Source organism: Chelonoidis abingdonii, chromosome 1, assembly GCF_003597395.2.
Source record: "Chelonoidis abingdonii isolate Lonesome George chromosome 1, CheloAbing_2.0, whole genome shotgun sequence".
Taxonomy (NCBI): domain Eukaryota; kingdom Metazoa; phylum Chordata; order Testudines; family Testudinidae; genus Chelonoidis; species Chelonoidis abingdonii.
Window position 1 is genome coordinate 315,057,515 of NC_133769.1, and position 24,860 is coordinate 315,082,374.

Below are 24,860 nucleotides of genomic sequence, written 5' to 3' on the forward strand. Positions count from 1 at the left end.
ATAGCATGTTACATGTCATTCGGGATGTTGGAGCTGCTGAAAATATAGTGAACTCCCCATCCGTAATCTTTCTGTCTTCAATAATCTTGAACTTTAAGAAAAAAAATTACAATTATTTGTTTAAAAGACTTAAGAGCCTCCACACAAAGGGTACTGAATTGTTTTTAATGTTGCATGACAGATAGAGTTGACAACTTTCTAACTGCACAAAACCAAACACCCCTACCCCACCCCTTCACCAAGACCTTGACCCTGCTTGCTCCATCCTCTCTCCCCCTTTTGCTCACTCTCCCCCACTCTCTCACTTTCACTGGGCTGGGGAAGGTGTTTGGGGTACGAGAGGGGTAAGGGCTCCGGCTGGGGGTGTGGGCTCTGGGGTGGGACCAGGAACGAGGGGTTTGGGGTACAGGAGGGGACTCCAGGCTGGGGCAGGGGTGGGGCCAAGGATGAAGGCTCCACTGAGGATGTGGGCTCTGGGGTGGGGCCAGGGATGAGGGATTTGGGGTGTGGGGGGGACTACAGGCAGGAGTTTGGGTGCAGAAGGGAACTCTGGGTTGTGGCAGGGAGTTGGGGTGCCTGAGGGGGTTCAGGCTCCCAGGAAGCGGCAGGCACTGCTCCTGCAGCTCCCATTAGTTACAGTTTCCGGCTAATGGGATCTGCGGAGCCGTCACAGTGCACAGAGCCTTGCTGACTGCCCGTGCGTGCAGGGGCTGCAGGGACCTGGCGGCAGCTTCCAGGAGTTGCACAGAAACAGGGCAGGTAGAGAGCCTGCATTAGCCCCAAGCTCCTGCCAACCGCAGCCACCAGGATCCTTTTCAACCGGGCATTCTGATGGAAAACCCTAATGATGAAGTCAATCTCTTATGCCAGTTTAGTACAGTAGCAACTGGTGGGAGGGAGGGGATCTTCAAAATCTCCCTTTGAAGACTGTCAAGAAGGGTATTTCACACACCAAGCTTAACACTCCAAAATTCCAGTTAGGAAGCATTGTGTCCTAGCTGTAGTTTGAGAAATGCAATGTCTTATCCCTTAATTTAACACTCCTACTCATCCACTACTTTTCCTCATTCTAATTCATTATCTCTAGGAACTGGAAGACCAAGAGACAAATTTATCTGAAATATCATTTTTCAACCAAAACCTTGAAAAAAAGAAGTCAAAAAATTTATTCCAGTTTAACAACGTTTCCAGAACCATGTGTTGAATTAATTTTCTCTACGTATACCTATATATTTATTAAGTACTGCTTCTGAGTCAGCTGGAGAGGACACTGTTTTCCTATCATTGAGCACTATTGATTAATTCTTAATTATATAACAATTTTCTTGCATCTGCAAATTCCTACATTCTTACCATTACTACAGAACTGCACTATAGCAAAAAATTACTGTCAGAAAACTACTATCACAAGCCTGTAAAACCACAACTTTCAGGCAGGAGCAATGAAAACAGTTCTGACAAGAAGCAGGACTTTGTTAGCAGAAAAAAAAAAAAAAAAGATCTGCAAAGGTTTAAAGAGTTGAGAAGCAGACCAGAAAATGTCATGTTTTTAAAAACGAGTTTGAAGCCATCTCTTTAAGAAAGTTGAAAAAATTATTAAATTGATACAAAATAAAAGCTTTCTTGTACAGTCTAATTTAGGAAAAAAAGTCAGTAAGAACTCAAAAGTACCGGTAAATGACTTTCAACATATTTAACATTAAACTTAGCTTTTCTGTCAAATGTGCTAGAAGCTGTTTTGCCAGAATCTACCAGGTCTATTGTTTAATATCACATAGGGCTTTTGAAATTAATTTTTGTACAGTACAACTGAAAATAGTATCAAGAATTGTACTATACCTCTACCCTGCTATAATACCACCCGATATAACACGGGTTTGCATATAGCATGGTAGCAGCGGGGCTCCAGCTGCTGCGGGGAGCCCCAGGCCCTTTAAATCCCGCTGGAGCCTTGCCGCTGCTACCCTGGGGCTGAGGCAGCAGGGCTCGCCAGTGATTTAAAGGGCCCAGGCTGCCCCGAGTGAGAGGAGCCTGGAGCTCTTTAAATCATCGCCGGAGCCCTGTAGTCCCTACACTGATATAACGGGGTTTCAGCTATAATGCAGTAGGGATTTTTGGCTCCCCACGACCACGTTATAGCAGGGTAGAGATGTACTACTTAAATTATTTAAAGCGAACATATTTACAGTATCACTATTTTAATTTGTTGTCAGTCATTTCAATTACAGCCACAGAATTTATTTGTAAAAAGCAACAAAGAGTCTTATTTGTTTTATTTATTTGGAAATGTATTTGGTTTATTTGGGACTTTTGAAAGAAACCTTGCAGTGTTGTCAGGTTAAGGTGTGTTATTTTGTGTGCTGTTTCAGCTCTGTTCAGTATTTAGGTTAGCAGACCTTGATAGAACTGCCTGGAAAGACCACAGACTCAACTTAGAATTTGTATTTGCTTATATATACAGTGGCTTATGTTAAAAGGAAATACTTTGTCTTATTTCACTATCATCAGCTCACATTATTTTTCTGCTCCTGAGAATACAATCAATACTGTGACGACAGAAGTTTTTTTTTTAAATGTAAGCTACTATTTTTAACTTAAGAGATTTGTCATCACAAAATTTGGCCAGTCCTGCTCCTGATAACATCAATATTAATAGCCTCACTTCTCCCTGAACATGTCAATTACTTAAAATTATCCACTACTCATGAACTAACCAGTGAACTTCAAACAAGGCTATATAAATTTTAAACAATCAATATGAAGTGGCAGATACATGACATCAAATTCTTCCGGAGTATCCTGTTTTTGATAGGTTTTCAACAGAATGATAATTTATTTCATGCTCAAGAAAACATGACGTTTCCCCCTCTCCCTCCCTACCAAAAAAAGTTAATACTCTCTTAATAGTCACAAGGCTGGGAGCACCCAGGCTATTATTTGTCAGATTTCTCTCTAGAATACAAAATGGTTCTGAAACATCACACGAACTGTTATTATGTTCCATTAAAGTATGATATAGGTGCTAAAAAAAAAAAAAAAAAAAACTATTTGTGAAAAGTATTTTTTTTTCAAAAGTATCTTGTAAACTTCGAATGTATATGCATTTTAAAGTTTTTTTAATGTCAGATTTTAAAGCTAGTATAAAACCTACAGTAACAATAAATTAACTTTTTAAATAATCTAAGTTATTGTAAGAATTGTATTCTAAAACAAAGAAAGAAGTGGCCGCTTAAACCTGAGGATGGAATGGAGGTTAAGGATAACCTAGGCATGGCCCAATATCTAAATAAGTACTTTGCCTCAGTCTTTAATAAGACTAGTGAGGAGTTTAGGGATGATGGAGGAGTGATAAACGGGATGAGAATATGGAGTGGATATTACCACATCTGAGTAGAGGCCAAACTTGAACAGCTTAATGGGACAAAATCGGAGGGCCGGACAATCTCCATCCAAGGATATTAAAGGAACTGGCGCATGAAATTGCGAGCCGTTGCGAGAATTTTTAAGCAATCGGTAAACTCGGGGTTGTACCATACAACTGGAAATTGCTAACGTAGTTCCTATTTTTAAGAAAGAAAAAAGTGATCCGGGTAACTATAGACCTGTAACTTGACGTCTGTAGTAGTAAGGTCTGGAAAAAATTTTAAGGAGAAAGTAGTTAAGGACATTGAGGTCAATGGTAATTGGGACGAATTGCAACATGGTTTACTAAAGGAGATGGTGACAACCAACCTGATCTCCTTCTTTGAGAAGGTGACGGATTACTTAGACAAAGGAATGCGTAGATCTAATTTACCTCGATTCAGTAAGGCATTTGACAGTGGTTCCGCATGGGGACTGTTAGTTAAACTGGAAAAGATGGGATGAATATGAAAGTTGTAAGGTGAAAAGGAACTGGTTAAAGGGGAGCTCAGCGGTCGTACTGAGGGGTGAACTGTCAGGCTGGAAGAGGTTATAGTGAGTCCCTCAAGGATCGGTTTGGGACCGATCTTATTTAACCTTTTATATACTGACCTTGGCACAACGAGCGGGAATGTGCTAATAAAATTTGCGGATGACACAAAGCTGGGGGTATTGCTAACACGGGAAGGACCGGTACTATTCAGGAAGATCTGGACCACCTTGTAAACTGGAGTAATAGTAATAGATTGAAATATAATAGTGAAAAGTGCAAGGTTATGCACTTAGGGATTAATAATAGAATTTTAGATATACGTTGGGACGCATCAGTTGGAAGCGACAGAGGAGGAGAAGGACCTTGGGGTATTGGTTGATAGCAGGATACTATGAGCCGCCAATGTGATATGGCCGTTAAAAAGCAAATGTGGTTTAGATGCATCAGGCGAGGTTATTTCCAGAAGGATAAGGAGGTGTTAGTACGTTATATAAGGCGCTGGTGAGACCCCACCTGGAAATTGTGTGTCATTCTGGTGTCCCATGTTTAAGAAGGATGAATTCAAAGTGGACAGTTCAGAGACGGTATAGGATGACCGAGGATGGAAAACCTGCCTTATGAAGGAGACTCAAAGAGCTTGGCTTGTTTAGCCTGACCAAAAGAAGGCTCCGGGATATGCTTGCTTTATATAAATATTCAGGGGATTACGTTAGGAAGGAGGGATATTTAGTTTAGTACTATAGAGCACAAGGACAAATGGGTACAACTGGATATTAGGAAGTTTAGACTTGAATTAGACGAAAGGTTTCTAACCATTAGGGGAGTGAAGTCTGGAACAGCCTTCCGAGGGAAGTAGTAGGGCAAAAGACTTATCTGCTTTAAGACTAAGCTTGATAAGTATATGAGGGGATGATATGATGGAATATTTAATTTGGGCATTGATCTTGGATTATCAGAGATAGTTGCTCAATGGCTATGAGGGATGTTGGATGGATGGGAACTGAGTTACTGCAGAGAATCTTTCCTGGGTGCTGGATGGTGAGTCTGCCACATGCTCAGGGTTTAGCTGATCGCCATATTTGGGTCGGGAAGGAATTTTCCTCCAGGGCGGATTGGCAAGGCCTGGAGGTTTTTCGCCTCTCTGCCAGCGTGGAGCATGGGTCACTTGCTGTGGATTCTCTGCAGCCTGAGGTCTTCCCAAACCACAATATTGAGGACTTCAATAACTCAGTCATGGGTTAGGAGTTGTTATAAAAGTGGATGGGTAGGGTTCTGTGGCCTGCCTTGTGCAGGAGGTCAGACTAGATGATCATATTGGTCCCTTCTGACCTATGAGTCTATGAGTCTACAACTGCAATCTCTAACCGTTAAGTCACAGGTGACAGCCTGAGAGGAGAACTGAAGTGTCATATATCCTCGTTCATTAGCCCATTCAAGTCGACCCCCCAAAATGGAAAGATAAAAAGGGCAAAAACTGTATGACCCTTTCATAAGCCGACCCTGTATTTCAAGGGTTGGAAAACTTTGGAAAAGTGCGGGTTCCTGCAGCTCCCATTGACCATTACGCTTCAGTTAAACAAAATGACAATGTATTAGATATTCAATTCAATGATTCCATACCAACCCCCCCCCCCTTTGATGCGTCATTTTTACCAAAAATATCCGGCTTATGAATGAGCATATACAATTCATTTTCTGTGTTCATTTATTTGTCTGACAGCTAATATTTATAAGAGCCTGTCACTTATTTACATTTGGCAGCTGACAGGAGTGACCATGCAAACAAATAAGTCTCTCAATGGATGACACCCGAGTCCTGAAACTTACTTGATAGTAGTTTATTTTTAATTAGGTTAAGTTTAAGAAACTTTTTAGACCTTCATAGGTTCATTTCTGCAAGTGAGACTACTTGCTTTAAGTAGGACATCTAGGTATCTGACCCCAAGTGATCACAGACATGGAAAAGCTTCTCTGTATCTGAACATAATAATGGTCATACTGGGTGATGCCAAAGGTCCATCTAGCCCAGTATCCTGTCTTCCAACAGTGGCCAATGCCAGGTTCCCCAGATGGAATGAATAGAACAGGTAATCATCAAGTGAGCCACCCACTGTCACCCATACCCAGCTTCCGGCAAACAGAGGCTAGGGACACCATCCCTGCCCATCCTGGATAATAGCCATTGATGGACCTATCCTCCATGAACGTATCTAGGTCTTTTTTTAACCCTGTTATAGTCTTGGTCTTCACAACATGCCCTGGCAAGGAGTTCCACAGATTGACTGTGTGGTGTGAAAAAATACTTCCTTTTGTTTGTTTTAAATCTGCTGCCTATTAATTTGATTTGGTGACCCCTAATTCTTGTGTTCACTTATAGATTTATAGACTCTAGGACCAGAAGGGACCTCAAGAGGTCATCGAGTCCAGTCCCCTGCCCTCATGACAGGACCAAACACTCTCTAGACCATCCCTGATAGACATTTATCTAACCTACTCTTAAATATCTCCAGAGATGGAGATTCCACAACCTCCCTAGGCAATTTATTCCAGTGTTTAACTACCCTGACAGTTAGGAACTTTTTCCTAATGTCCAACCTAAGTCTCCCTTGCTGCAGTTTATGTACTTTCTCCACACCAGTCATGATTTTATAGTCCTCTATCATATTCACCCTTAGTCATCTCTTTTCCTAGCTGAAAAGTCTCAGTCTTATTAGTCTCTCCTCATACAGAAGCCATTCCGTATCCATAATCATTTTTGTTGCCCTTTTCTGAATCTTCCAATTCCAATATAGCTTTTTTGAGATGGGGTGACCACATCTGCATGCAGTATTCAAGATGTGGGCATACCATGGATTTCTGTAGAGGCATTATAATGTTTTGTGTTTTATTATCTTTCTTTCTTAATGACGCCCAAGATTCTGTTCGCTTTTTTGACTGCCGCTGCACATTGAGTGGATGTTTTTAGAGAACTATCCACAATGACTCCAAGATCTTTCTTGAGTGATAAGCTAATTTAGACCCCCATCTGCAATTCTAATACACATTAAATACTGCTTGCAATCTTAGCCTGAAGATTACAAGACTAAAATAGGCCAAAACAAAACTGTAAAACAAAAGTGGCCGAAAGTACAAAACATAAGAAGGTGAGGGAGAAATCTGAATTCCTCCTCAGCCTGAAGCAGGGCTCAGCTGCCAACCCTAGAAATAGGTCTTCTGAGTAACCACCAACTTGCAATGCCATCTCTCTCCACTACACCTCTTTAGGAGATTCATCCCCTCCCACTGCTTCCAGCCTACAAAAAGGCAGTGTTATTTCACTCTTTATTTTACTACAGTAACAGAAATCAGAACTTTACGGTCTGGAAGTCAGGATAACTGAACACACTACACAGATTAAAGGGAAAAAACACAACTCTCAAGCTAATCCTGCTGTATCACAATTAGTATCAAACACAATAGAAAGGCCAGCGTCACGTGTATGGGAGTTCAGTGTGAAACGAACCCAGGCTGCGCAACAACGAGCACGGTACAAACTACTGCATATAAAACGGACTAGAGGGGTGGTAGGCTTAGGGCACTCCCCATCTCCTGGGGTACGTCAGAGCAATTGCGGGAAGAGCAGAAACCCATATTCCCTCTCTATACGGCGGCCATTCCACCCGATGCGAACTATGATAACGGAATAATCCAAATCTTTGAAAGAAAACAAAAACCCCTTGAATAAAAAAATCCGCCTCGTGCCCCGGGTGAACCCGCCTCGGCCCCAAATCCTCCCTCTCCCAGATTAACCCTCCTCGCCCTCAAAACGCCCCCTCCTTCGCCATCGTTGGGGTTAACCCGCCTCTGCCCCAAATCCTCCTCCCCCGCGGTTACCCCCCATGCCCGCAAAACACCGCCCCCATCCTTGGGGTTATGCTGCCCCCCACGTTAACCCATCTACCCACCGAAAAAAAGCCCCGACCCCCAGCGCCCGCCTGAACAAACTCCGCCCGAGTTAGCTCCACCCCTTCACCTCACCCAACATGGCGGACAGACCTACCTCAGCCACCGCCGCTCCTCCGACTCTAGTCCGAATGGCCCGATTTCATTGGCCACCGTATGGCAACACGAGAGGTCAGTCGCAGCCAATGAAAGGCGAGGACGGCGCAGGAACCGCGAGACCCGTCAGGCTGCCCTTCCCGCTAGCCATTGGCTCAATTTGCTCCACCCCACTGCGCACGCGCCGCCAGCTGGTTGTGTCCAATCCGCTCATGCCTTTCTACCAAGAGCGGGTTCAAACCCCGCCTCCTGCCGGCGAGGTGTGATTGGTGGCTGTGGCGCTAACGGAGGAGCCTACGCCGGGTGAGGACATGCGCCCAGCGGAACGGAGGAGTCGAACGCCGGGATGGCGAAGTTCCGCTAGCTCGAGGTGAGCCTGGCCACGCCCACAGAAGGGGTGTGGCCGTGCGGGTGGCTGGGCAGAGAGAAGGGTTAATGTCTCCCTGCTGCCCTGGGAGGTTCCTCCCTCCGAGGCCGTCTCGAGCCCGCTATTGCAGGCGCGCGCATCAGCCCGGCCTCGCCCGTTAAGGTACCGTGCCCACCGGTGGGGATGCTGCATGCGCCTCGCTGTGTGGTTTGGTACCTGATGCGTTTCGATGGTCCCCGCTCACGGAGAGGTGAGTGGTGCGGTGTGTTCGCCACTGCGGGGTATCGTTAGCAAGGCAGCGGGGTCTGGCCTGTCCCGGGCCAGGCTGCTGGTGTCGGGCTGGAGTTGGAAGGACCCGGCTAGTGGCAGGGAAGTTCCTGTCTCCCCAGTTAACAGTTGCTGTGCTTTCCTAATGTTATTTGTTGCCAACCCCTCCCCGCTCCCCGGGAAAATGCAGTTGAGGGGAGGGATCAGATCTTGCTGTAATTCTTAAAGTTCTCTTCTCCTTTTTTCATTGCCTAGGTTACAAAGAGTTAAAAACATTTCTCTGTCAGATCTTTTGGAGCAATTCTTATTAAAGAATCTTCCCCCCAGAAGTTTACAGATGAATGGTAACCAAGCACTCCAACACGCCAGTGTCCCTATTTAGATCCTGCACAATGTGCAGAAACAGTCCAAAAAAAAAAAATCCTAACAGAATGTTAGGAACTATTAGGAAAGGGATAGATAAGACACGAACTATCATAGTAGCACGATATAAATCTAGGATATGCCCATACCTTCAATACTGCATGCAGTTTTGGTTGAGTCATCTCAAAAAAGATATATTAGAGTTGGAAAAGATGCAGAGAAGGGCAACAAAAATGATTAAGGGTAAGGAACAGCTTCCATATCAGGAGAGATTAAAAAGATTCAGACCATTCATCTTTAAAAAAGAGATAACTAAGGGGATATGATAGAGGTCTATAAAATCATCAGTGGAATGGAGAAAGAACGTAGGAGGTACACATGCATAAGTGAGACTTCTCACATGGATACAATCAAGTCAACATGCCTACAGTTAAGCATGTTTACTATTGGTTGCAGAATTGGGTCCTCAGATATTGCTGGATATTCTGGTTTGATGGCAAGAATGCATCCACAAATGTGCACCTTGAAAAATTTACACAGTGAAATAAAAACTTACACAGTCAACTTTAAAAAAAAATCAGGTTTCTGTGTGTTGCATCTACTGTTATTACAAGTAACTCCCAGATCACTAAAGCTAAAAGATTTAGAGGAAATAAGCCAGTTTCACTGTTTTTCCGTGTATAGTCTGACCCTTTCCAGCAAGGGAATGAAGAACATTCTTTTAAAAAAATGCTACTGGTAGGGGGAAATATGTGGGACTCCAGGACAGATGTAGTTCCTGAAGCTTCTTTAAATACTTTTTTTTGATGCTGACTAGATTTTTAAATTGAGTACATAAAATGTCATCAATTATATGTTAGATTATTACATAATCTCATCAAGGTACTTTTCTGGGGAACTTGGCTGTACAATGCAGAGAGGGGATTGTTGCCCTTCTGTCCTCACTCTCTTTCCTTGGTTGCCAGTACAAAAGGAAGAAGGAGGTGGATCTTTGATAGTATCACTTCTAAGTAAACTGTAAAACTGTTCAATTTTAGCAGAAGTTTACTCATATTACTTTCATATTTCTGGTCTGTCTGTGGTGGAAAGTAATGCCTGATCTTGAAAACAATCACTGTAAATTACTTCAAACATTTTTTTTTCTTTAATTTACAGAGTAATGGAATTTTCTTGGCCCAAAGGAGAATGAAAAGTAGTTTTATGAGACCAAAAGAAGTACTAAGGATTTTGGAGAGATCACGTTGTAACAATAAAGAGTTGCTGGCAACTGAAGATTCGTTTCATGTTTCTTAAATATTGGTGGTTGTTGGAAATTTAATTGTGCCCCTAATTCAGCATGGAATCTGACACTTCCCCCAAGAACAACATAATAAATTGGGGAATGCAGTTCTAGGACAGCAAGTTCATAATGTTCTGTTCTAGCCTTGATTTACTGCAGTTAAGGTTCTAATTGTTTTTTGAAGCATAACATACATGCATTCAACTACTTCAAAGAATGGAAGAAGAAAAAAGTAAGTTTATTAAAAATAAAGCATTTTTTATAATCATTAGGCAGATCTTTTGAGGGAATTTTTTGTAACTAAACAGGGTAGGATTGGCCAGCCTTCATTTGAAAACAAGACCCCAACCTAACTAAATTAGAGTGATTAAAGCTGCTAACGTAACACAGTTTGACTAAAGCCACTGAGTTTGTGCTGATTTTTTTTACAAAGAATTTATATATCATAGTGGACTGGAAGCAATTTACTTTTCTCTGGCACTTCTGGTTCTATATGTGTAGCACACACCTTGTATTCTTTAGATTATTCAGCACTCTGTCCTCCAATAGCACTTGCCAGAAATACTGTATCCTTTCTATGGAGAAAGAGTGCCATCTTATGTGTGTCTATAACCTGTTACTTAAGCAGAAGTACTTTACTTTGAGGTGCATCTCCTTGGGGCAGAGTTCAGGGTTTTTTCTGAAGTCTGTAGGTCTGCCACTGTTCCTGGAAAAGTTTACTTTCAATGCAATTGGCATTTGGCAACTTTAACAGCAAAAAGAGGGTCATACACAAAAAGGAAGCAGAAAATGGACATGCCTCGCTGACTACTACAGAAAGTATTGCTGGTCTTGCAACACTTGGTCACTTTGGGGCTGGTAGGAGATGATTCTTGTATAAAAATAAATATAACCTCACAGACTCCATTTCAACTTGCTGTTTTTAGTGGTAGCTTGCCAAGGCCACATCCTAATGTGGGTCGGATGGTTTTCTTTTTCTACTGTAAGTGTGTTTTCAGGCAGTGCTCTCTGAAATGTCTACTGTAGGTAAAGCTAGCTGAATGAAAGCTGTTTGGAGAAACTTAGTAAGAAGCAAGAAGCTGCCAGCATATAATCTCTCTCTAATCTTTTTATCTAGCTGTTTATACTGTGCCCGTCACCTCTGAATGCCTGGATGTGGAGACCCTTAGCAATGTCAGTGGCGAGAAAGGTGAAGGTGATGTCATCTATTTTTTTTCATTACGGGGGGCAGAGGGGACGTGGTGATAAATGAGTAGTGCTTGTGGAAATTATGGTGGGAATGAGAACCTGAAGGCTGAAATAACATCTACCACAGCGTAAATATAACAGGCATCCACAGTGCACGTTCCCCATCCTCAGCTAGAGCAAGACTACCCTGGGAACTAAGAGAATGATTACATCTCCATGGCCATTCAGTCCTTGGCCTCTCTGCTGGGACTGCCAAGAAAGGTGCCAAATGTGAGGTGATATTAGTAATGTGGACACCTGTCCACTGAGAATTGGATTGACACTGTGAATTTGTTTCACATAGGTCCATCAAGCAGACATGATGCTTTCTAAATAATTATACCAAACTTATTGTCCTGGGATGTTAGCACAATAGGTAAAATATGTGAAGTGCTTTGAAGAGAAAAAGCACTAACTGTAATAACAGTCATTTTTACTCACTGTTGATCCTGGGTTGACTTTGAACTGCTGACCCAGAGATGAAAGGCTCCATGTACCATTGCCAATCCTTTGAGGTATCTAGTTCATCACTGGTATCTAGCCATAACAATTGTTGAAAAAGCTGAAAAGAGATAAATCAGTATAGGGTTGTAATCTTGCTGTGGTGAAACCTGCTATTGAATTTGATAATACTTAACATAACTTTTTTTTTTAATAAAGTTTTTTCCAATTTTTTTTAACAAAAATCCCTCAATGAATAAAAGCACTTCTAGTAGTGCAGGGATGTCTCTCAGGATTTGTTGGCTGTTGGAGCTCTGACATGGGAATCCACCTGACCAGCTTGTGTGTTTTCAAGGGTGGACATTGGCCTTCGTTGTGTTAGCTATCTCTATGAATACAAGGGTTAGGGAGAAGGTATTGGCAGATGGCAAGTCCCCTCCCCATCCAATCAGCTTAATGGAAAAAAGCACTCTCCGAATCTTGCCCCTTAATATTAAAGGTAAGCCCATTGCTGCCACCCATATGGTTGGTGATCTTGCACTCATAAGAGAGCTTTGTGTTCCCCTTCCCCCTCCAGAAACCAGCTTCCTTTACATTACTCAACAGTTGCCATATTTGGTAAACAGAAACCATCCTGCCTAAGGAAACTATACCAGCTGTGGAAATATTTATTCAGAACCTTCCAAGTACCCAAACATGTTATCCTGTGACTTCTTAGATAGAAGATAGTATGCATAGCCATTTTATGTCTGGAGATATTTACCCATCCAAATTAGCTTTCTGAGACAAGAACCTAAAGATTCTTCTCTAAATATGATAAAGTTACGTAGAAATTAGTTAAGTGATAAAACAGATCTAGTTCTTCCTGGATTCTTTCATAGGCAAAGAAGGAGCATCTTAATACTAATAATACATTTCCTTGTCCTGACTGATTTTTGTGACACGTTGAAGCAATACACTTTTTATTAGAGACCTTTCCAGTTAAAATATTGGCAGCACTAGGCGTTCCCACAAAAGACTTCCCCATTTAGATTGTAGACTGCGAACTTGTGCTTTGCAAGAGGGAGGAGGAGTGTGAGGCCAGGAACTCTTATTAATTGGTTTTTTCCATTTAAAAAAAAATGCTTTTTATGATCATACCCAAGGAGGAAGGTATGCTTCTGGGTGTGGTATAAGTTAATAAAACTAACAACAATTGGCAAACAAATGTGTTAAGCTGCACTTGCCTGAAAATGTTTACAGTTTTTTTTTCTGGTAAATATACTGAGTATATTCTTAGGATAGCACAGTTATCAACTTGTGGGGATGTGAAAAACGTGTAAAAGCTTCGTAAAAATACTATTATGTGATGCAATCCAGTCAGCTAAAATTTTTGTTCTTCTTAATTATTTTTATGAGCCTCAGTGATAATTCATCTCTAGCAGAAATAACTTAACAGTACCCAGAAAGAGGAAGAAGATTCTAAACTTCCTTCCTGTTTGATGGTACTAGAATTTTAACAAGGGACACTTCTGAGCATAGATGCTGACTCTGGGGGTGCTCAGGGGCTCAAGCACCCACAGAGAAAAAATAGAGGTTGCTCAGCACCCATGGGACTGGCTGAGGATGCTGCTGTAGTGCCCTTGGGGCTGTCCTGACTCACATCCGTCTGCTATTGAGCAGGTGCTGCTTCACCATTCACTCCTCTCTGCCCCCTGACACTGCCCTGTTAAGGCAGTAGGGGGCAGAAAGGAGCCAGCAGGAGGGGCTCAGGGGAGGGAGCGGAGCAGGGGTGAGGCCCTGGGGGAGGTAGAGGGGAGCTGGTCTGCAAAACCAAAAGTCAGCGCCTATGCCTGAGTCTCCAGAAAGCCCCTCAAGCACATTACTAGATTATACTTTCATTTTCAGTTTATATTTAGGGCCAGATTTTTTAAAGTATTTAGGTGGCTAAAAATGTAAAGAGGGGTTTGGTGGGATTTTTAAAAGGAGCCTTTGAAAATCTCACTGTGTCCCTATCTGCATGTTTAGGCACCTAAATGCTTTTTAAAATCTGGGCACTAGAAACTGTATGCTCTTGTTGTAACAGCAATGTGCATTTCAGGTGATGCACAGATGTTTTGGAGGCAAATGGAAGATGAAAGAGTGGACTTCATATTTGAGCAGGTGCAAAATGTATTGCTGTCTCTGAAACAAAAGATCAAGGATGGAACTGCAACAAATGAAGGTTTGAAACCCTTGTGATAATTATGCATGACTAGAATCAAATCTTGGGCCACCTTACCTGAAGCTGTTTGATAACTTGCCAGACCTTAACTGTAAATTTTAAATATTTATATAAATATACAAAATATATATATTGTGCCCAAGGATGGTGGTATTATTACTTATTATTCATATTATCATAGCACCCAAGAGCCCCAGTCTATGGACCAGTACCCCATTGTGCTAGATGCTGTACAAAGATGGAACAAAAAAAGACAGACCCTGCCCCAGAGAACTTGCAGTCTGTGGGTACATTTGCACTAGCAACTGTAGATGTCAATGCATGTCCATAAGCCCCCTACCATCCACTCCTAAACTCCAGAAGCACATGTCTGAAGGTGAGTAGAGGGCGTGTTAGCTGACATGCCTGGAGAGTGTGGGCAAGTACATGTATGGTCCACACCCGGGCCAGTTAGCAGTGTTGACAGGCATAAAGGGGCATGTATCAGGTCTCAAGTTTCACTAGTCCTCCATCCCCATTCCCACAATGCACTGAACTTGTTTCTGCCTCACCCTCCTTATCAAATCTATAAAGGTCTCTGTGTCGTCTGTCTGTCCTCCTCTGTGTTCACCAGTAGTAGCAAGCTGCACTGACTACATCAAACAACTTTCCCCTGCGCTCTTTAGCTCAATATAGGTGAATTGTGAGTCCTGCTCCAAGAGTGGCCGCCCAGCCCACCAGCCATATTCATGTGCCTATCAATGTGTGCTCAGAGTACTACTTGCCTGGAATGGCAGGAACAAATATCTATACCGAGAAATTTCACAGAGGCTGGAGTTCGGGGGACTCTGTCCTCATACTGGGAACACATCAAGCACTGAGGGTCCTGGACAGAAAAGCAAAAGACTCCAACAGTAGCCCTGGGAAGGCTCGTCGTACCTGCCCCTTTCATGATGGTCAGAATGGGGTGCTGTTGAGGACTCCCAGTACAAAGCCTGAAGTGGCTCATGCTCCCTTCCTCAAGTCCCCCAGCCTCAATGTCCGACAGGAGGCCAGTGCGGGCCAAGGTGAGGAGGCAGCAGGGACTGTAGAGGATGTCTGGAAGACCCAGAGGACAAGGAGCAGGTGATTCTCCACCACTACCTAGAGGAGCTGGTTAAGGAATGCCTCTCCACTGATGAAACTGAGGAGGACCCCAAGCTGTGGCAGGAGCCAGAACTGAAGGCTGGTAAGTTATAGTGGACCCCCATACACACCCGCCTCGCCAATATTCCCTCTTGTTCTGGTGCTGTACTCCTGATTTTAAAATTCAGGGAATTTTGCAGTACTTGTGCACTGACTTTTCCTCCCTGGCTAATACGCCATACATTGCTGTGTCTGAGTTTGAACTGCAATGCTGTTCAAACACCCTGTTCTCTTACCAGATGCCTTCAATTCCACCAACCTCCATGCAGCCCCTGCCCTTCTCCAGCCCAAAATGGCCCCTCCCCAAGAAAGAGACTGCTACAAGTCAATGACTTTATTGATTTCCAATCAGCAACTATTATGCATTTAGCTAAAGAGGTGGCTTACAAACAGATTATTAATGAAAAATCATTGTGCATTTCTCAGCCAGCAGTCTGACAGCAATAGTCCCAGAGCCACCTGGTGTGAGGGAAAGGAAGGGGCAAGTTAGAAAGCTCCCGGTTGGGGATGGGACACTTGTAGAAAACATATAGTTGTTTGTGTGAAGTTAGTGACAGCTGTCTTTCGTCGCTTAGAAGATCACACACACACACACACACACACACACACACACACACACCGATCTTACCGTCCCCTTACAAATGGGAGTGGCACAGAACAGGGATGGTGGGGGTGATGTTGAGGGGCAGTGGGATTAGGTCCAGGCTAGGGAAGGGAACAGAACACAGTTACAGAATGTGTTGGTTGTTTGGGGAAAAGTTACTCACGGGAATCCTTTTTCCCATTGAAGATTACAACATTTTTACCACCTAGGTTCCTGGTGTCTGGCCTCTCCCTGCATTGAGCCGTGGTGCACAAGTCAGGGGAAACAGGGGAAAGAAGAATTAAAGTCTGGTGTTAGGATAAACACAGTGTGGTGTTCTTTTGCGTGGAGAGCTTGTAGTGGTTACCTGAAACCACAGGGAAACACAGTTGCAGTGTGTCTCTTTTTTTCCCCATGTCCATTTCATCATTGTTAGGCAGGCACTGTCAGTGACTTCAAAATTGGCGGTCATGCCTAGTGGTTAGAACAGGAGTTTGTAGTCAGAAATCAGAACCAAAGTCAGGAATCTGAGCTGAGAATCAGGACCAGGTTTCTTGGAGCGAGGCTGCATCGAAGGCTGCATCGAAGGCTGAAGCAGGGCTTGATCAAGGCAGGAGCAGGCTGGGAACAGGTATGCACAGGAGCTGTTGCAACTGTGGGTGAATACTTTGAGCAGCCATTGAGCTGGTGCTTCTGGGCTTAAAAGCCAGTCTGCTGACTCTTGCCACCAGTCAGGTGATGTAGCCAGTCAGGTAGCCTACTACAGGCCTGCTGGGCTCATTAGGTTATCCAGAGACTGGCTCTCCTGCAGGCCCTGCTTCCTGACAGTATCCCCTGGCCTCCACCCCAGGGTGCCTCCTTGGGGCCTGGTTTCTTGGGGAACTTATGATGGAACTCTTGCAATAGGTGTAGAGTGTGGATGTTCTCTAGCAGTTCCCAGGATGTCTCCTCCAGACAGTAGCATTCCTAGTCCACCAGGTACTGGAGCCTTTCCCTAACTCACCAAGAGTTGAGGATTTTATTAATCAATCTCTCCTCCTGTCCGCAAACCGTTGTGTGTGGCCCTGGCATGTTGAAGCAATTTAGGTATGGGTCATCAGTGCAGGGCTTTAGAAGTGAGATATGAAAGACGGGATTGATCTCAAGGACTTGGGATGCTGTAACCTGAAAGCCACTGGCTTAACCTGTTCGATAATCTTGAAGGGGCCCAAATATTGGTAGTTTAGTTTGGTGGATGGGCAGGTCAATTTAAGATTCTGGGCAGAGAGCCACACGTGGGCGCCTGTGGCCAGATTGGGGGGCATCCTGGTAGTCTTGGTGTGCATGATGTTTTTAGACTTCTTTGGAGAGACTGCAAGTATTCCTTGAGCTTCTGGTGCACCTGGTGTAGGTGGGAAGCTAAATCTGCCGCGGCTGGTACTGGAGAGCTGAAGGTGAAAGCCATAGTTTGCAAAGTGGGCTGCTTTGGATTGAGATGTGGACTGCATTGTTATATGCAGAGCCGGCACAGCATAGCAGGGAAAGCCAGACGTTCTGGTGGCAACTCAAAAGCAGCAAAGATATTGCTCCTGGATTTGATTGACTCTCTGCCCATTAGTCTGCGGGTGATAGGCGGAGGATGTGATGGGCGCGATGCCAAAGAGTCTGAGAAATTCCCACCAGAATCAGGAAATGAACTGGGGACCCTAGCCCAATACAGTGCCCGTCAGTAACCCATGATAGTGGAAGCCATCTTCCAGGAAGGGCTGATGAAGCATCTCGTCTTTGTTAGGAGGTTGACGACGAGCAAGATTGCTGAGTGTCCCTAGAAGCATGGCAGTTCTGCAATGAAGTCCATGGCTGTATAGGTAAGGGAAGAGGCTGGAAGAGGCTCTTGGGGGTTTGATTGTGGGTTTTTGGTAGGGCACAGAGATCGCAGGACTTTAGATAGTCCTTGATGTAATCTTGTAGGTCTGCCACCAGAAGCTCGTCAAGACCAGATTCCAGGTCTTGAACTGGCCAGAATTCACCCACCTTCAGGGAATCATGACACAGTGGGATAGCTCAGTGGTTTGAGTATTGGCCTGCTAAACCCAGGGTTGTGAGTTCAATCCTTGAGGGGGCCACTTAGGGGATCTGGGGCAAAAATCAGTACTTGGTCCTGCTGGTGAATGCAGGGGGCTGGACTCAATGACCTTTCGAGGTCCCTTCCAGTTCTAGGAGATTGGTATATCTCCGATTATTATGATTATTATTTATTATTTAACTGAAGCCTAGGTTGTTCCTCTGAAACACAGATACAACCCTGGCAACAAAGGAGGCTATTCTGTAGTCTGATCCCTGAGTTCAGTCGCGTATCCATGTTGTTCAGAGCCTGGCAGATCTGGATTATTAACAGGTCATCAAAAAGAAGGGAGCGGATGGAGGATGTTGGACTGTTGTTGGTTGTCCCATTAACAAAGTTGGACACCTTGAGCATGGTGGCAGAGGGCTCTTCACCACGTTTGAGAGATTCATCTTTATGGGATAGCACAACAGCCTTCCCTTTTCTCTTCCCTGGGCGATAGGTCACAGCAAAGTTGAAGTGAGTGAAAAAGAGGGACCAGTGGATTTGGTGTTGGTTAAGGTGTCTAGCAGTCCATAGATGCTCCAGGTTTTTGTGATCCATGGGAATCGGGCTCCTTCTAGAGGTGGTGCCACTCCTTGAAAGCTGCCTCAATAGCCAGTAGCTCCGTGTCCCAAAGATGGTAATTTTTTTCTAGCAGCATTAGTTTCTGAGAGTAAAAGGCACAGGGATAGAGTAGATTGTGGGGGCCTACATGTTGAGTTAATACTGCAACTGTGGTGTTGGCCTCAGTCGTAAATGATTTAGTGAGATCTGGGTGAATCATGATTGGTACTGAGGTGAATGCCGCCTTCTGTCAATCAAAAGCCTACTGAGTCTCCATGGACCAGGCGAACCAGGCTTCTACTTGTAGGAGCACTCTTATAGGGACAGCCAGGCTAGAGAATCCTTTAATAGATGGCCTGTCAAAATTGGCGAACCCCAGGGATCACTGGATCCTGCATATATCCTTGGGCACAGCCCGGTCAGATATTGCTGCCCCATCTGTGGGTCCATGGTGAGATGATATATTCCAAGAATTCCACTGTGTCCTTATCGAACTCACATTTCTCGAGCTTCGTATAGAGGTGGTTTTGGCAGAATCTCTCCAAGACAATATGTGCATGATGATTGTGGAGGTCCTGACTTTCAGAGAAAATGAGGATGTTGTTCAAGTAATTGACAATAAATTGGTCCAGCAGTCTGTAACGATGTCGTGTTTGAAATGGTGGAAGGTCACAGGTCTTTGCATTACCCAAATGGTATGACCAAATATTCCAAGTAGCCATCTCTGATACAGAAGGCACTCTTCCATTTGTCTCCTTCCAGGATCCTCACCAAGTTCTAAGTTCCACAGAGGTCCAACTTTGTGAAGACCCCTTGGTGAAGCAGTGTCTTTTGAGCAGCTTGTTAATAAGTGGTAAAGGTAAAGGGATACTGGTTTCAGACTGTCATTTTGTTCAGAGCTCAGCAGTGCACACAAGGCTGGAGGGAGTCATCTTTCTTTGCCACAGAGAAGCTCCGGGGATGTGGAGATACAAATGAACCTCTTCTGCAGGTTTTCTTCAAGATAGGCCCAGAGTACCTGTAGTTTGCATTTGGGGTGCACGTAAAAGCACATGAAGGGATACTCTGCTCCCAGCTGGAGGTCGATGGGGCAGTCATGACTCCAAGGGAGGTATAAGATGTCAGATTTCTTTTTGTCAAACTTGTTGGCAGAGTGTGGATATTTAACAGGAATCCGTGGAGTCATTTGGGAGGTGGTGGGAGTTGCAGGGGTTGCTTTTGAATCCTCTCTTTGCATCTCTGAATTCCTTGGAGGACCAAGTGTGCCACAAAGGGTTGCTGGTCCCAGATAGTCTCTCGTGAAACAAGTTTGTCGTCAAGATGGAAAATCAAAGCATACTGTGCCTGACTGCCAGTGGACGCGCGGGTCGTGGGTGATGAGACAGGGGGTCAAGGAAAGCTGATGAATGTGGTGCACAAATCTGTGCAAACTGGAGAATTTCTTGGTGGCCTCAAAGGGTAGTTACCTCTAAGGGAGCTGTCTGGTGGGTGATTGGTTCGGATGGAAGGGGTGACCCGTCTGTGGAGGTCACTAACTCAGGTCTTTGTACTGGGTGAGGATATTGTGTGGTCAGGTGAACTCCAGGTCTATGAGGCACCTAAGTCCAGCAGTGCCTCTTGGTGATACCAGGCATCTCGCGGTGCTGGAGAGGGAGCTGGATTGGCCATCCCCAGGGTACTGGAGGATGAAAGTTGGTGTAGGCTGCTGGGAGAGGGGAAAGGCACCTACCCAGCCTGGAGCCTCCTGTCAAGTTTGGGGTTTGGTGTTTCTCAACCAAGGTGTAGGTTGGACCCTGGCAGGACAGCTTGATGCAGAGTGTTCAGTATAGGTCTGAGGCCTGGCATCAGTTCTGTAGCCAGGCGTGATTGACTTGCATGGGTTCGGGCAGTGAAGAGAAGACTAGTGATGGAGACGACGGGGCAGAACTGGTGGGAGCCAGGAGGACCACCTTTTTTCTTGGTGGTGTTCAGTCAGGCAGTTGTTAATCTTGATGCATAGGTTGACTAAGGTATCCAGACCAGAGGGGGAGTCTGCGTATGCCAGTTCATCCTTTAGGCCAAGCCAGAAACGATAACACGACATTAATTTTGTCATTTAGGCTAAGAAGTAATAGCACTGGGTGACCTTCTTCCACTTGAGGTCTACTACCCAGTCCTAGAACTCTGCTGTATTTATATAGCAACTGGCCAGCAACCCTCTCACAGCACTTGAAGCACAGTTTTGGCCGGATGCTTGTAATTTGGGTCAGCGAAGATCACTGTCATAGCTTGAATAAAGTCCTTAAATTGTCCCAGAAGCAAGCTTGATTTTTTTTTTCCAGCAGTAGAGATGCCCAAGGCAGGGCCTCCCCAGTTACCAGGCTAACAATCAGTCCCACGCAGGCTTGGTCAGTGGGGTACAACTGTGAGTGTAGCAGAAGTAGGAGCTTGAGCTTGTTTGGGTGGGGGACTGACAGTGGTGCAGCCTGGGCTTGCAGTACTACATTCTGCACTTGGGGGTGACAGCCTTGGCCTGAAAGGTCTGTAGGGCTCCTGCTGTGTGCTGGAGAGAGATTGGCCTTTGTAGAAACCATGCTCATCGTATCAGCTCTCGTTCCCTTAGTGTTTGTGCTGGGGCTGCTGAAACTGTCAGTGGCTGGGGTGTGGGTGGTCATGCCTAGTGGTGATGGGAGTCATGTCTAGTGGTTAGAGCAGGAGTTGGTGATCACAGACTTGAGCCCAGGGTCCAAGCTGGAGGCAGAAATCAAAGCTGAGGGTCAGGACCTGGTTATCTGGAGTGAGGCAAGGCTGGGTCCAAGGCAGTATAAGGGCTGGAAACAAGTAGGCATAAGAACTATCACAGCTGTGGGCAAATGCTTTTAGCAGCTGCCAAAGTGCTGCTGCTTAAGAATCAGTCTGCTGACTTTTCCAACCAATCAGGCCATGTAGCCGATCAAGCAGCCTAACTACAGGCCAGCTGTGTTTATTAGGTTGCCTGGAGACTGGCTCTGCTGCAGGCCCTGGTTCCTGACACACATAGGGCAGGATTATCTGGTGAGGCTGAGGCAGGTGGGGGATGTTTGTGGTTTGCCTCTCTGCACAAAAACCCTGTACACTACCTGAGAATAGCGTCAATTCCCAGATAAATTGCTTCCCAGTCCTGTAAGCATATTTTAGCAAATTTCTGGTGCAACTCCAGCTGGATCTTGAGGTTCAATGGCAGTGCAAATCTGCTTGGTCCACCTTCATAGCTGACCAACTCCCTCCATTATGTAAGGGGAGGATCAGTAGCAGAAAGATCTCGATGGCACTGGTTGCCCGATCTCCTCCAGAGGACTGGAAAGCCACTTCTGTTTTCAATTTTGATACTTTGAAAACTGCTGTGTTCTCCAGATGTTAGCCATCCTTTAAAGAAGAAATTGCAAACTGATAACATAGCCCCTGGAAGGAACTGCCCCCTCCTTATCCCTCCAGCCCCTTGAGCCACTGTGAACATTTTGTATTTAAAATATTAGTACATTTTTCTTAGCATTGTTAGCCTCTGTTCCTTCCTCATGGGCTGCAAAAGTCCTCTGACAATCCTGAGTAGTCTAACTGTTGCATTTCTGAAACCCTGAAAAGTATCTAAATTGTAGCCTTTTACAGAAAAGTTGTGTCATGGGATGGGATTTCTTGGCTTCTTCCAAAAGAAGAAACAATTTATAATGCTTCCCTTTTTTTCTACTTGGCAGGACCTTTGGTGCCCAAGAGGTAAGCCATTCTACCAGGAGTGTAGGAGCAGTAACCCAGAGATGGTGGAGGCAGACAGAGAAGGACCAGGGGAAGAGCTACTCATGGAGATGGACAGGAGGAACCAGGAACAGTTTAAATTCCTCAGAGCACAGGAGGATTGGGCTCTACAGCAGGAAGAGACATTGATGAGCCAGTTTCTGCAACTGGAGGCACTTCATAGGGAATGGGAACATTCCCTAATGGAGAGGCTCTTTTGAACTGGTGGCCAAATGAGTTCAGGGTCTGCCTGCTGCTGGAGCCACTGAACCTCCAGCTATCGCCACCACCTCTTCCTCTGGCTGCAGCTAGAGGATCCTCTTTTAAGGACCTCCCTGAGTGATTGGGTAGAGAGCCTGCAGGACTCCTGGGACCTCCCCCTCACTCAAAACTCTTTTTAGGGAGACCTCTTGTTCTCTTCCTGGGCGGTGAGCCTATGGGAGTCCTAAAACCCCACCAAGTACCACCCCAAAGCCCATGCAGGAGACCTCTCCTGTTTTCCCCAGGAGAGATTTTCCCATCGTTCCCCTTGTCAGGAGGAGAGCAAGGAGAAGGGTGCAGAGATTGCAAAGTTTAGTCAGTGCTCACAAATTCATTCCTTTAATGTTTTAAAGATCGTTAGCTGACCTTTCTTTTCTTTTTTAAAATATTTTAATGACATGTTCCACATAGTTCTTTTTAGTAACTGTTATTGTTTCCTCGGCTTGCATGTGGCCCCTCTCTCTTAAGTATAATCAACAGAAGATGTTTTCAGGTTCAGGATTGGGCCCCACAATTCACAGCACCTGAAATTGAATGATGTATTACTCTGTTGCCATGATATTGCAAATACTTTTCTATCTGTCCCAAACCACATGACCTACCCAGGTTCAGAAATGTCCCAAAGATAGTCAGGAGGGATGGGGAAAGTGTAGTACATAACACTCATTTACAGAAAGTACTATTGGTTTAACAACACAGTAGAACTCTAGATAAACATCTGTATGGCTTAGTTCACATGCAGAAATCAAAATTCCAGTAACAATACAGCAATGACAGCATCTGCCACTACCCTATCCATAAATGGCCCCTCCCTTTGCCCCCCAACCTTGACCAGTTGCAGTCATTAGCACCATTAACAGCAAATAATTAAAAGAAGAGAATGGCTGCATATTCCACTCCTTCTCTCCCCAGGCCTTGCAAATGTTGATAGGGTCATTAACAGAGATTGAGTGCTCTTGATAACAGAAATTTGTAAACAAGTGTGACTAGTGAAGACAAAAACATTTTACAATGACTGCATTACAACTTGGCCATAGCACAGCACAGAGGTGGTGCATAGCACAGCAACCCTAAGGTGAGGTGGAGGTGCCCTGTTACAATTATCATTAATGTGTGCAGTGTCACAGTAATGAGCGGCTAAAATGGGGTTCTCACAACAAATATTTTGGTGGCCTCAGAGTGTGGCCACCAATTCTTGTTGGTGGTCGCTCTGACAATTTTTCCTAAAATGCTTAATTAACTTTAGGAAAAACAAATAAATATGCACATATCCATGTCCAAATCATTGTAATTTATTTATAAAGTTTTTTTGCAAACTCAATAAAAATAATGTACAGTTGTCTCTGTTCTTTACTGGACTTACACAGAATGGAAACACAAATAAGGTGCTTTGCATGTTCTTGTCTTTTGTTGTTTTTCCTTTGCTTTTTAGGTTGCCTTTTTTTAGACTTGCTAGCTGGTAAGTCTGCTGCTTTGAAAAGTAATATTTGTACATTTGTCAATATCACTTTTCACAGAAGCAGACATTTTAGCTTGCTAGGAGGCAGTGAAAAGTGATATTAACAAACATACAAATATAACTTTTCATAGCAAATATACTCAGCCCCTGCAAGCTAGGGGACAGATTAAGCCCTGGATGGGGAAGTGGGTAGGGAGTCAGCAAGAGCCGGGATGAGGTAGGAGTGGTGAGCCCAGGGCTAGCACCTGCTGCAGCATGGCTGGTGCTGGAGCCAAAGCCCCATGGCCAGAGCCTGCTGCCCACCACCCCAGCCAGAAGCTGGAGCCCCATCACCCTCAGGAATGTGAGGAACTCACACTGGCTGCCTGCTCCCTGGGCGTTTGTGGCTTCAGAGGAAGGCAGGGCCCAACCAGTGCTGGTGGCACTGCGGGAGGGGTTACTGCTCTCCCCCATCACCACCCAGGAGGCTGTGGCCACAAGAAAAGCCCCTGATGGTTGTGTTTGAGAAACGAATGACAAGCAATTGGAGGGGAGCGGGGAACCTTCACAAAGTTATGTAGCCCTTCAAGTATGTACCAATGTTATCTCATGTATTTGTCCCACAGCTGCATAGGGTGTCCTTCTGAAGAAACAAATGTCATCCTCTGCCTCAACCGTGTGATCCCACCACACTGTGCCAGTTCTTCATCTTCCCCTGTGCAAGATGTGTGCACGTACGGCATCCCCTGATTTCTTTTGGCTGCTGGGAACCAAAACCAGTGTGCACATGCATGGGATCCAGCTGCCTGTGCAGAGCCTGTACACCAGGCTTGTCCTGAGCCCACTTAGGATGGAAGCAATCCCCTTCACCCTCACAAAAGCTATACAGTGGGTGTCATGGTACGGCATTTGCCATACTGACATCCAGACGGATGCA

At 44.8% G+C, this 24,860-nt stretch overlaps 2 protein-coding genes across 3 annotated transcripts in view; one reads left to right on the plus strand and one right to left on the minus strand.

Moving 5' to 3' along the window:
• CAB39L (calcium binding protein 39 like) overlaps positions 1 to 8,066 on the minus strand; it is a 104,195-nt gene extending 96,129 nt beyond the window's left edge. For both annotated transcript variants that reach the window (XM_075061601.1, XM_032788813.2), the window contains exon 1: positions 7,935 to 8,066. The gene's annotated coding sequence lies outside the window, so the exon portion shown is untranslated. The remainder of the gene's footprint in view (positions 1 to 7,934) is intronic.
• Positions 8,067 to 8,309: 243 nt separating this feature from the next.
• The window catches only part of LOC116829773 (histone-lysine N-methyltransferase SETDB2), a 94,078-nt gene continuing 77,527 nt past the window's right edge, over positions 8,310 to 24,860 (plus strand). Inside the window, exons 1-6 of the mRNA XM_075065533.1 lie at positions 8,310 to 8,462; positions 10,086 to 10,441; positions 11,327 to 11,404; positions 13,958 to 14,093; positions 14,413 to 14,456; positions 15,132 to 15,287. Of these exons, the coding sequence (XP_074921634.1) occupies positions 10,426 to 10,441; positions 11,327 to 11,404; positions 13,958 to 14,093; positions 14,413 to 14,456; positions 15,132 to 15,287 (430 nt within the window). The 5' untranslated portion in view covers positions 8,310 to 8,462; positions 10,086 to 10,425. The remainder of the gene's footprint in view (positions 8,463 to 10,085; positions 10,442 to 11,326; positions 11,405 to 13,957; positions 14,094 to 14,412; positions 14,457 to 15,131; positions 15,288 to 24,860) is intronic.